This window comes from Camelus ferus, chromosome 11 (genome assembly GCF_009834535.1).
Source record: "Camelus ferus isolate YT-003-E chromosome 11, BCGSAC_Cfer_1.0, whole genome shotgun sequence".
Classification (NCBI taxonomy): domain Eukaryota; kingdom Metazoa; phylum Chordata; class Mammalia; order Artiodactyla; family Camelidae; genus Camelus; species Camelus ferus.
In genome coordinates this window covers 49,247,472-49,259,659 of record NC_045706.1, presented here as the reverse complement: position 1 = coordinate 49,259,659, position 12,188 = coordinate 49,247,472, and the positions used below count along the sequence as shown (strand labels likewise).

Sequence of the window (12,188 nt, the reverse complement as noted above, 5' to 3'; positions counted from 1 at the left end):
GGCTATTTTCAGAGGATTAAGGCTTAATCTTTGCTTTTTCAAAATATAGCTTTATATATTCTGTACTAGATTCAGAAATTAAATTTTATCCATAAAAGTGCTGGGATTATTTGTACCAAATAGTCCATCATCTCTTGTGATGGTTCATTATCAATTTCACCAACAGAAACAGAGGCAGGAAGTTCTCCATTCTACTAGGACAGATAATACCAAAGAATACAGTACTCTTTTGACACTTCAGAGCATGAATCTTGCATTTTAAATAGAATTAAGATTCTTATTTTATTCATCAGTAAAACTATCCATTCATTCAAACTATAAGGCTTTATGATAAAGGTTTTAGGACTGTTAGGGTGAAAGGCAAGAGCATCTCAAACTTTAAAGAGGCAAACAAGTTTGATTTTTACGGAAGTCGGAAAAGAATCTTATTGTCTCTGAATAAACACTTATTCATAAGCCAATACTGGTCATCTCTAATTCCAAGTAGTTATGTAATACGTTGTAGTTAGGGATCATACCAGGTAAAATGTTAGAAAGTATGTGTCGTATATTACTATAAATTTAAGAGTGAAATGTATGCATATAAAGTCTAAGTGTCACTGTAATTTTCTTCAAAAAGGATTATTTATGTTGTTACATTTTGAGGGGTAATTTTCTAGCACTTAGACAAAATTCAGAAGGAAATATTAAATTCTTAAAATTTTGTTGTTTTTAAAATGACTGAACCAAGCATTAGAAATGCAAAAAAAAAAAAAAAAAAAAATGCAAGGCATCCAGAACATAAGAAAGATGGAAAAAATAAAATTAAGTGTTATCACAGACCTACTTGTTACCTGATTTTTTGGCTTGGTCAATGTCAGATGATAGAATATAAGAGTAGACTGCATTTTTACCTCTGAATAAATATTCCAAACAGTAGAAAGACAAAAAAAAAAAAACCATGCTCTTTCCCTCGTTTTCACTAAAACCAATTTTTCTGTATTTAACTTGCTCTTTTTTCCCTAGCTCAGTCATCTCACTTTCCAACTTACCTCTAAATAAGAAGAAAATGGAAAGATTTATATTTTTCTCCACTCTCCTACTACTATTCTTACTTAACTATCTCTGGGAAAAAGTAAGCTGACAGGTAGCTTTTATAATGATTTTTCTCATTCAAAAATATATTCTATTAAAGAACTACATTCACCACTATTTTTAGTTAAAAGTCTGTCTCCAAGATTTTCCCAAGAGAAATGCTTTCCTGTTTTATCCTACCTTAAACATAGACACATACAATAATTGTATAATTATGGATCAGTGAGTAAGCTGACTTCAGAGAAGTTCAACAAACCATTAAGCGCAGAAAGAGCAACTTAAGATAAAAAATTGGTTTGAAAGAATTTCAAGTATTTTAATCTATTTGTTAGCTAAAAGCTAACTGGATTCCATTTAGCTTAAGACGTGAGTAACATGGTATTTACGTTCTCACGTTAACTTGTTTGGAACATCTAGCCATTATTCTAGCAAAATAAAGGTTAAAAACCCTAATATAGCACATATTTCTATGAAAGTGAAACGTTCCAGGAAGGAATATTTATATGCAAAAATTGATTATATGCTGAAGATGCAGTTCAGTTTTCACTAGTGTTATTTCAAAGACATGTCATTTAACCCTATATCCCTTTAGACCAGAGTTTTTCAACTTGGACACTACTGACATTTTCGATTGGATAATTCTTTGTTGTGGGGACTGTCCTATGCACAGTAGGATATTCAGCAATATCCTTGGCCTCTACCAACTACCATCCAGTTGTGACAGGTACAAATGTCACCAGACACTGCTAAATATCCTCTGGGAGCAAACTCACCCCCTATTGAGAACTACCGCTTTAGAGTATATTGCCTTTCCTACCTTATTCCCTCAATGGTTAATAAACTCTTAACGTATCTGCTAAAATTCTGAAGGAAGTACACAGACTAATAAAACATTTTTTTAATTTAAGAAGGCCTAACTTATGGCATCATACTGACATCTTCTGGCTTGGTACTAAACTGTATATTAGACATAAACTACATTAAAAAAAACCCCTCTAAATTAAAATATGCATGCTATTTTGAGAAAGTAGAACAATTAAATGAAAGCAGTTTAACATCAAAACTATGTTTTACGTAAAGCCTAACATATATAATAACAATGATAATTATTACTTTCTTAGTTTTTGATGTACTGTCTTTTGGATGAATTTTATTTTTAATAAATGCTTTTAGAGAATGATAATTAGAATGGATTTTAGGACAAGTAAAAAAAAATGTGACTCAAAAACCTTGCAAAAATTAAGTAGCATGCTATTTATGATTTATACTGAAATTTCAAAGTGTTAAAAATTTTTTAAAAAACTATTAATAATTCTATAAATAAAATTACAATTTCCTGGATTTTTAATAAAAGACATTTATAATTAAATACTACTGGCAATTAAATTGATGAACTTTATTGGGGTTAAAACTATAACAAAGTTCATCCTAAAACATTTTGCAATGCAAAATTATTTCACTCAAGGAGTGTTTAATAATTTGGATGCCAGGAATTACAAGCAATTCTCGAAAGCAAAGACTCTCACATTCATAAAACTTTATACATCATTTCAACTAACAGGTATTTATACTACTAAAATCAAACATGCATCACTTTCAAACATTCTTTTATCATGATTTTATATATTACATTATTTAACACCATTCTTCATCACTACATTTTATCATACACTTGCACCATTCTCCTTGGATTTTTGATCTTTATCTTCATTCTTCACATTATCCTATAAAATATACAAAGAAACAGTGTATTTTATTAGCTTCTCTTAAATGTATCTTTTAAAATAATAAACATCAGTAAATAGAGATACTCCAGACAGTTCATTTTAGCATATATGGAAAATTGACCCTGGGGAAACTATGAAAGAAACATCTTTCAATTCTGTGCAGAATGGCTTCTAGTATTTGAGAAAGTCATCAAAGTACTGAGAAATTAGATTCTTAGGAATAAGTGCAGTATATTCTTTGCAATGTACTTTTTTTTTTTCTTCTTGTTCTCTGAGTGAGACCCAGGATGTAGAAGGTCTCTCAGTTACTAAAGTTTATTTACAGTGGCACTGACTTACTAGATTTTTTTTGAAATAAAGAACACTAATAAACCAGTTTTGATAGTATCAAAGAGTTTCTCAACTCTGCCTAACAATTAAGTGGATTTAGAAAAAGAAGTGAATGGCTTATCTTCTCAAGTTCAAATGCAATCTCTGATTCTGAAAGAAATACAGATAAAACTTGCTTTTTAAGAAGTCTGCAAACATAAACCATGCTGATATCCCAAGTAAGTTCCAGGAAAATATCATCTTTGGGGAATTGCTTTTGGCTAATCTAACAATCTAATGAAGGACAGAAGGCTACCATCATTTTCTATTAGAAAAGCCAGGAAGAGCTTAATAATATTAAAATTGCCAGAAAGAGACTTTTAAAAATGAAATAAACTAAGAAAATGTTTAAAGTATAAAACAGCTAACCTTCTTAAGAACAGTGTGAATTTCATCCATTACTGTGGATAAGTTTCTGATTGTCTTATTTAGTTGGTTTTCAAATTGCAAGTTCATGTTTTCTGAAATCTTTAAGTTTTCTTGTAACTGACTAAGATCCTTTTTTACTTCTCTGAGTTCACCAGAGAGGCTTTTGTTGGAATTCTCCAAATTTAATATGGTTTTTTCATCCTCATCTGTTAAAAAAAAAAACAAAACCCAAAATTCACCAACTTACCCCTTAAAATTTCCAATTTAACTTGGGGGTTAAAAAATATTCAAAGCTAGAATAAAAAGTGCCTATAATACCTTAAAATGGTGACATGCATCAATTTCAATAGTTATAAAGCACACAGCAACACTCATTTCACTTAAATTAAGTTTTACCTAAGTATTACTACTAAACTGAGGTTCCATTTTTAGACAATTGTATAGACTACATAAGTAGCAGAAACTTGTGAAAACTAAGTTGAACTAGGCAAAGATTAAAAGAATGCAACAGAAAAACAATCAAACCTGAGAATGCACATAAAGATCTAAGATTAATTCTTCTAAAAGCTAAGCAATTTTACAATCTTTAACAGAAATGGTCAAAAGTGAAGTTACATTACGCATCTAGACTAAAACACAGGTTTAGATATTCATGTGTACAGGTATGTATATATATGTGTACATATAAATATCCCAATAGACTGTTAAAAGAACGAACGTATCCAATGTTGTTTCTTACCCGTCTTTTCTTCTAGTAACTGCAGCTTCTGTTCTACTTCAGCTCGTACTTTTTCACTCTTTTCCAATTTTTGCAAGAGGCTTCCTACATCTACCATTGCACCATTGTACACAATAAGGCCAACATTTTCCTCTACGTCCTTAGATTCCTGTTTTACTGTTGGTGTTGGAAGCAACAACCTGTTTCCTATAATGTAAAAGGTAACATAAATATTTTCTTCTTTAATTCATAACATAGTTATAAAATGGCAAGATCTTAAAGTAATATACTCAAACCTAGCATATCTTCCTGCAGTGCTTCAGACTCTTCATGGTTTTCCTCATCTTTTGAGGTGTCCGTTAATTTCCGGTAAAAGCAAGATTCACGGAGAACTACTTTATTAAGAAGCTTCTTTACCTGTTATGCAAGGAAGTAAATTAAAAAGATGAAAATAAGTTTTTGATTCTCCTTGAATAGCTGTGTTCTAATTTTCACAGAAGGTGAACAACAATGGCATCTGTTTTCTAAAGTATCTACTACCATGCAAGTAGAGCATTTATGCTTTTACCTGTCTTCTCTATAAACCTGAAATCCAAATTATTATTTGCAAAAATTTTTGCTAACATTGAAAGTCTAACATTTATAGGAACACTAACACGTACATTAAAATATACAAATAAAGATGTTTATCACACCATAGTTTGTAATTCTAAAAAATGAAAACCACCCAGCAACTGGGACTATACCATGGAACACTATGCAATAATAAAAAGAATAAACTGAGTCTCTGTTTTCATTGTAGAATGTCCATGATATATTATTAAATGAAAAAGTTATCAGTATATTCAGAATGATTTCAACTGTTGTTCATAAAACTAGAACTATCATATATACACATATATGAGTTGCTTATAAAAAGATCTGGAAGTTTAAATATTAGGCCAGAGGAGTGGAACTACAGGAAGAGGAGACTTTTAACTTTTTTTACTTTATTTATTTCAGTATTGCTTAACTGTATTACTTATAAGCCTGTATTGCTTTTATATTTCAAAAAGTCAAAGGTATTAAAAAGATAAAGTTACTTAAAAATGCTTTTCATTATAAATAGTCACAAGAAAGATTACCTGAGCCCGAGAAAGATGTAGTCCAAGAGTATAAAGTATTTCTTCCAAATCCTTTTCAAGAAGGTAACCACAATGGCTTTGATCAAAATAAACAAACGCCATTAACAGATCCCTGTTAATTGTGATCATCTGAGTCTTTTCTTTTTCCTAAAGAAAATGAAAAAGTTACAGTATATAATTTATACCCCCAAAAGTGAGATAATTAGACAATACCAAAATCTGAAAAGACCTTTGCCTCATCTTAGCTAAAAGGAGTTGGTCTGGTTTATGTGTATAGGGGAAAGAAATAAGACATACTGTTATTTGACAGAACCACAAATATCAAAATACAATGGACTGAATTTTGCTGAGTGCTAACATACAGCTATAAAAGGACCAATAAAGTTCATGATTGTGTTGTTTAATAATTTTGTATTATATAAGAAATGGAAATTATCATATTATAAAGTATACAGCATTGTATAAACATGTCAATTCACTATCAAAAATGAAATGAATACAATATTATATGTCAAATATACCTCAAAAATATATACAGTATTTAATAAATACCTTATCTTTAGAGGGCCTCTCCTTTAGGTACCTATTAATATCTCTTTTGTCATCTCGTTTGTTTATTTCTTCCTCATCCCGATCTATAAAATAAATACAACAGCAGCAAAAAACTCATTAATACATATAAGTTTTCAACTACTGTAGAGACTGAAAATACTTCTTTCTATTACTGATCAGTTTTTGTTATTTACTGACCAGCTGTTGTGAAAGATACAACAGCAAAGAAATATACAAATAAAAGTAGTTTGGATTTTATAAGAAACAATTATAAAGAATAAGAAGAAGAAATTTATAGACTAGAGGGAGGAAAAAATTGACTCAATTGAATCAAATAAAAAGACTTAATTCAATAAATATCGGGAGGAATTGGTTCCAAAAAATGAATCAATTTTACACATAAAATTGAAAATTAGAACGTAAATTTAAACAAAATAGAGCAAAGTATATTTTCTAAAAGACCAAAGGAAAATAGCCAATGTAGTAAAACTAGCTGCAGAATAAAACTAGATATGAGAATTGAAATGTTTTTAAGATAATTAAGACCTAAGAGTATTAATATCTAGATTTGCTAACACTAATGTATGTGTCCCAGGATAAAAGGCAGGAAATTGGATAAATTATTCTAAGTAAGTAAATAAGTAAAACAAAAATTAGTACAGTAAGGTAAGTCTGTAGCTGTGGAAGACATGGCTTGAAATCTGTACTCTAGTAAGGAATCTCAGTATTTTTCAAACATCAAAAAGAATATTTGAATGATTTATACAACTCATGATACTTATTTTCTAGATTAGAATATTATCTTATTATTTTTTAATAATATATAATGTACCTTATGCAAAATTCAAAATATACAAAAAGCAGTGACAAAAAGTAAACTCCTTTCTCCTACCTACCCATAGGCTACCCACTTCTCTAAGACTCAGCTATCGCCCTCATGTCAGCCACCATTACTAGCTTGAATATTACAGAATAAATCTGTTAATGGGTTGAATTGTTACCCCCTAAAATTCCTATGTTGAAGTCCTAAGCCCCTAGTACTTCAGAATGTTATCTTATTTTCATAAAGGTTCTATACAGAGATAATCACGTTAAAATGAGGTCATTAGAGTGAGCTTTAAAATCTAGTAACTGATGTCTTTACATGGGAAATTTGGACACAGACATGCACACAGAAGATGATGTGAAGATGTGGAGAGAAGATGGCCATCTACAAGTTGAGAAGATTCGCCTGGAATAGACTCTTCATAGCCCTCAGAAGGAGCCAACCATGCTGACTCCTTGATCTCAGACTTAAGCTTTCAGCTTAAACAATAAATTTCTATTCCTTATCCAGTTACCCAATTTGAGGTACTTTTCAGGGTAGCCCTAGTGAACAAATACATCATCCTTTCACAAATTATATGCAATTAAAGAGCTCTTTTGCGGTTATTTAATGATCTGCCAATAATTTCAAAAGAAATTTTGGTTCTACAGGCTTCTTGGATCTCTCAAATGGATCTCTATCAAAAAGTCTGCAGTCACTAATGATTTGTTGGTAAACATGAGATACAGTAAACACTAGGAGTTAGATAGTCCTTGAGATACTACAAAGCATATTCATAAATATTTCACAATATATTCCCTTCTTGGACATCCATAATATACACAAGTAGCTAAGAAATCCTGTGGTAAAACATGTAGACCTTTGCTTTAGCCCAACTTTTCCCAATTTATTTGACCCCAGCATAGTTTATCAACTTTAATATTTGTTAATATTTTGTGACACTCTAGGAAAGACTGCTTTATGTGAGAAGTTGTATATGAATAGTAACAATATATAGAAAACTTTATATTAAATAGAATATACATGCTAAAACACACACAAACCTTGATAACATGCTAAGTGAAAAGTAGCCAGTCAAAAGAGATCACATACTGCATGATCCCATTTATACGAAATGTCCAGAATATCTATAGAGACAGAAAACTGACTAATGGTTGCTGAGGGCTGCAGAGATGGGGAGAAATGGGAGTGACTACTAATGAGTACAGGGTTTCTTTCTGAGGCAATGATAATGTTCTAAAATTGATTATGGTAATGGTTGTACAACTCTGGATAAATTAAAAACCAGTAAGTTGCAAACTTTTAAGTGGACAGTATGTGAATTATATCCCAAGCTGTTACTTAGAAAACAAATCAGGCAAATGTTCTAAAACTTGACTGTAGTGATGGTTTCACAATCGTATGAAGTTACTAGGAATTATTAAATTGTTAAATTATTAAATTAAATCATAAACACTTAAAATGGGTGAGTGTGTGGTATGTACTGGAACCTCAATAAACTGTTTTAAAAAACAGAACATGTCCTTTGAACCTAATTATTTCTCATATTTATATTACATATATAATACAGTATAGAGTGGTTCAGCTGACTTAGTTTTATTATCTTGGGTAAATTGATTTACTGCTAAAAGCTTCAGTTTCTTCACTTATAAAAAGGAAAAAATATGCTCTGAGTGTAATTGTGAGGATTAAACTATAATTTTTTTGAAGGGGGTAATCAGGTTTACTTATTTATTTCATTCATTCTTTTTTTTTTTTTTAATGGCGGTATTGAGGATTGAACCCAGGACCCTGGTGCATGCTAAGCATACACTCTACCACTGAGCTCTATCCTCCGTCTCTTAAACAATATAATTTTTATCAAGAGTGAACCATTTACTCCACAATGGTTAAGTCCCTTTTCCTTTCATTTATTCACATTTTATAGACACCTTATTTTGAATATTTGAATATTTAACTTGAATGGTTAAACTCACTTTCAAAACTCTCTCTCCTGGAACCTACATGTTTATAGTGTTTTTTTAAAAATCCAAGTAGTCTTTGCTCATCTTGGTAAATAAATAAATCCCATCAAAGATATACTAAAATTATGGTTGTGATCATGTTCTTTTATTTTTTTCCCCACATACATACACCTCTGCATATGAGATACATTTAAATGAACATGCTGTCTACATCTATAAAATCTATTTTGTAATCTTTTTCCATGTCACTTTCCTTCAACTTCTTTTTTAATGACTGCACAGAATAACATGTCTATATCAAAATGCATTTAAGTTAATTCCCTATTACTGAATATTAAGATTGATTCTAATTTTTTGTTTTATAAACAATTATGAAATGGACAGCTGTATTGGTATTTCAAAGGCTATGGTTAATTCATTATTTCCAAATTTCTGTCCAGAAAAAGTGCAACAATTTAAACTGACCCCCAAGAGTGAAGGTAATCTTTTCTTTACCCTTGTTAAATTGATGTTACCTTTTGTTAAAAACTTAATTTATATCAATTTGACAGTTAAAAATTAGACTCTTACTGTTATTTGATCCTCTGATTACTAAGAATATTCAATACCATTTTAAACAGTAACTGGTGTTATGTTTTTTTTTTTTAAACCATCAATTCTACTTTTCCATGGGCAAAAAAGTGGTCTTTTGGAAACCTGACTGGATAATGAGATATAAATTATGGAGGGAAAATTTAACATAATCAAGCAGCAATTAAAAAAACCAGGGAAACCAAAAAAAATCCCCAAACTATAATCCTACCACCCTATTTGGCTTTGCAGTTTATGATATTAGTTAACAAATATCCATTAAGAGCCTATTTGGATATTTAGACTGGTCTAGGAACCTGCAATATACATCAGAAAAGAAAACAGAAAAAAAGAGTATTTCTTACTAAGAGCTCATATTCAAGTGGAAAGCAGACAGACAATAAGTATACTAAGTAAACAGTATATTAGACCAGGTTGTAAGTTCAACAAGTAGAACAAGATAGAGGGATCAGGGAGGCAGGGGAGGCAGGAGATTGCAATTTTACATAGCGTAGGGTGCAGAGTAGGCCTCACTGAGAAAGTGATAGCTGAATAAAGACTTAAAGTGTTGAGAGTCAGGAAGGTGGATCTTCAGGAAAGAGCCGCAGGTAAAAGGAATTACCAATGCAAAGATCCTAACATAGGAGTATGTGTAATAGGTTCAAGGAGGTCCTGGTGACAGGTGCAATGAGCAAGTGGAAAGAGTAGTAAGAGATCAAATTAGAGACTTGATGTGGTAGGGTCTTCTAGGTCACTGTAAACACTTTGGTTTTTTCATAGAGGAAAATGGAGTCACTGTAAGAATGTGAATAAATAAAATGACTTAAATTTCACAAAGGTTATTCTGGCAACTGTATTGAAAAAGGGACTTTAGAGGAAAGGGATAGGCAGGGAGACCAGTTAGGATGCTGTTATAATAACAGACAACAACATGGGTTAGATTAGGGTTAGATCAGTGAAGCTGGTGAGAAATGGTCTGATTCTGAAAATATTTTGAAGACAGAGGCAACAACTTTTTGATAGATTGGAAATGGAATATGACCAAAGGAGGGAAAAAAGGAGTCAAAGATGACTCCTGGATTTTAGCTTGAGCAACTACCAGTATGGAATTGCCATTAAATGAGCTGGGGAAGGCCGAGGGTAGAGGGTTTTGTTTTTTGTTTTGGTGAAGAGAAAAAGCAGGAATTCAATTTTAGACATGTTTGTTTTGAAATGTCAGTTAACTTAAGTGGATGTCAAATACAGATAATATGGGAGAATAGAAGTCTGACTTGAGGTATACATTTGAAACTTGTCAGTATACACAGATAGTATTCAAAGCTGGGAGAATGGATGAGAACACCATCAAAGAAGTAGAAAAAGAATAAAGAAAGACAACTAAGGGATGAAAGCTAGGATACTCTCACACTGACAAAATAATGAGAACACTGTCTAGCGATTTAATTAAAGCAATGATAAAACTACACTAGGAGAGGGGAGAGAAAAATGAGACTAAAAATGACTCATCTTCATTGAGCAAAGCAGGTAATGAAGATGAAAGAAATACTGATAAATGCGTATCATATTATCGATTCTGAGGTTATTAGAACTCTAAGAATACTAAGGTTATTAGAACTCTAAGAATACATATTAGATAGCATTAACAGGTGGTTTATGACATTATTTTTAATTTTCTTAGGTGTGATTATGGAATTGTGGTTAAGAGAATGTCTTTTCTTGGGCAAGTTGAAGAATTCCTATTTTCAAATGGATCAGAAACAAATAGACAGACAACACAAACAAGACAAAATATTAACACCTGAATCAGCTGTTGGATACAGTGTGTTCAATGTACTATTCTTTCAACTTCTTTTATAAAGTTTGAATATTTTCATCAAACAGAAGAAAAATAACATGTTATGGAAAGAGAAAATGTAGAGGTAAACAAAAATACCCTAAGTGAAAAAAAAAAACCAAAAACCAAAACCAAACAAACAAAAAAACTTAACTAGTAATATCCTGAAAGATGTACTATAAAAAAACTTCTTATGATTTTCTCATCTCAGAAAAAGACTTAAAAAAAAAAGTTCCAAGTCTACAGGGAGACTTACAGGTATAGGTACTTTATGGCTGATGTCTATGACTAGTCAACAATAACTATCTGTCTACCTACTGTATTTTGAATATCACTACTACTGATAAAAGTTTGTTATTTAAAACTTGGGTGATGGGTATATGGGTGTTTAAACTCTACCTACATGTTATATGTACTCTTTTCCTTGTGTGACCATCTTCATAATTTAAAAAAAATACTAAAATTAGTTTTCTAATGAAGATTGTATTTTCTGAAACAAGGTAGACTATTATACCTTTCATGACACAGTTTAAGCATCACGATCAAGGAAATTTTTTTCCTTCGAGGTGAATTAGTATTAATTATATATAGAACATATGATTGTCAAAAATAAACATTTCTTAAAACAATCCTCTCACCTAAAAATTTGTAATACTTAATATATGTTCACTAGAAAATATTTTACTGTTTCCATTCTAAAATTCTAAAGATTATAGATTTCAGTGATACAAAGTCACCAAATTAAAAAATGTATTTTTCATCCCAAGGGGAAATAAATAAATTTGAATCATACCATCTTCTTCATCCTCAGCTTCTTCTGCTTCCAGTGGATCATATTCATCTTGATTATTATCTTCTTCAGTTTCATCATCATCTTTAGAATCATCTTTTCTTTTATCTTCTTTCTGCAATTTAAAATGTCTTAAGATGAAGCAAGATCTCACCAAACATTAAATGACTAAAAGAACACATTAAATCCACTAAATTTACCTGAAATAGTATCAAGTATAAATTTCTTATAACAATAATGTACTTTAAGAATAAGCTACCACTCACAATAT

General features: G+C 30.9%; 1 protein-coding gene across 4 annotated transcripts in view; it reads right to left on the bottom strand.

Annotated features, from left to right (window-relative positions):
* Positions 1 to 2,452: 2,452 nt before the first annotated feature.
* The window catches only part of CCAR1 (cell division cycle and apoptosis regulator 1), a 45,775-nt gene continuing 36,039 nt past the window's right edge, over positions 2,453 to 12,188 (bottom strand). For 3 of the 4 annotated variants that reach the window (XM_032491526.1, XM_032491528.1, XM_032491527.1), the window contains 7 exons: positions 11,921 to 12,032; positions 5,934 to 6,016; positions 5,382 to 5,528; positions 4,554 to 4,674; positions 4,279 to 4,464; positions 3,540 to 3,745; positions 2,739 to 2,798 (listed from right to left, as the gene is read on the bottom strand). In XM_032491526.1, coding sequence (XP_032347417.1) covers positions 2,739 to 2,798; positions 3,540 to 3,745; positions 4,279 to 4,464; positions 4,554 to 4,674; positions 5,382 to 5,528; positions 5,934 to 6,016; positions 11,921 to 12,032 — 915 coding nt within the window. Of the gene's footprint in view, positions 2,799 to 3,539; positions 3,746 to 4,278; positions 4,465 to 4,553; positions 4,675 to 5,381; positions 5,529 to 5,933; positions 6,017 to 11,920; positions 12,033 to 12,188 lie in introns of all 4 variants that reach the window. The other variant, XM_006181182.3, reaches the window with a different exon arrangement.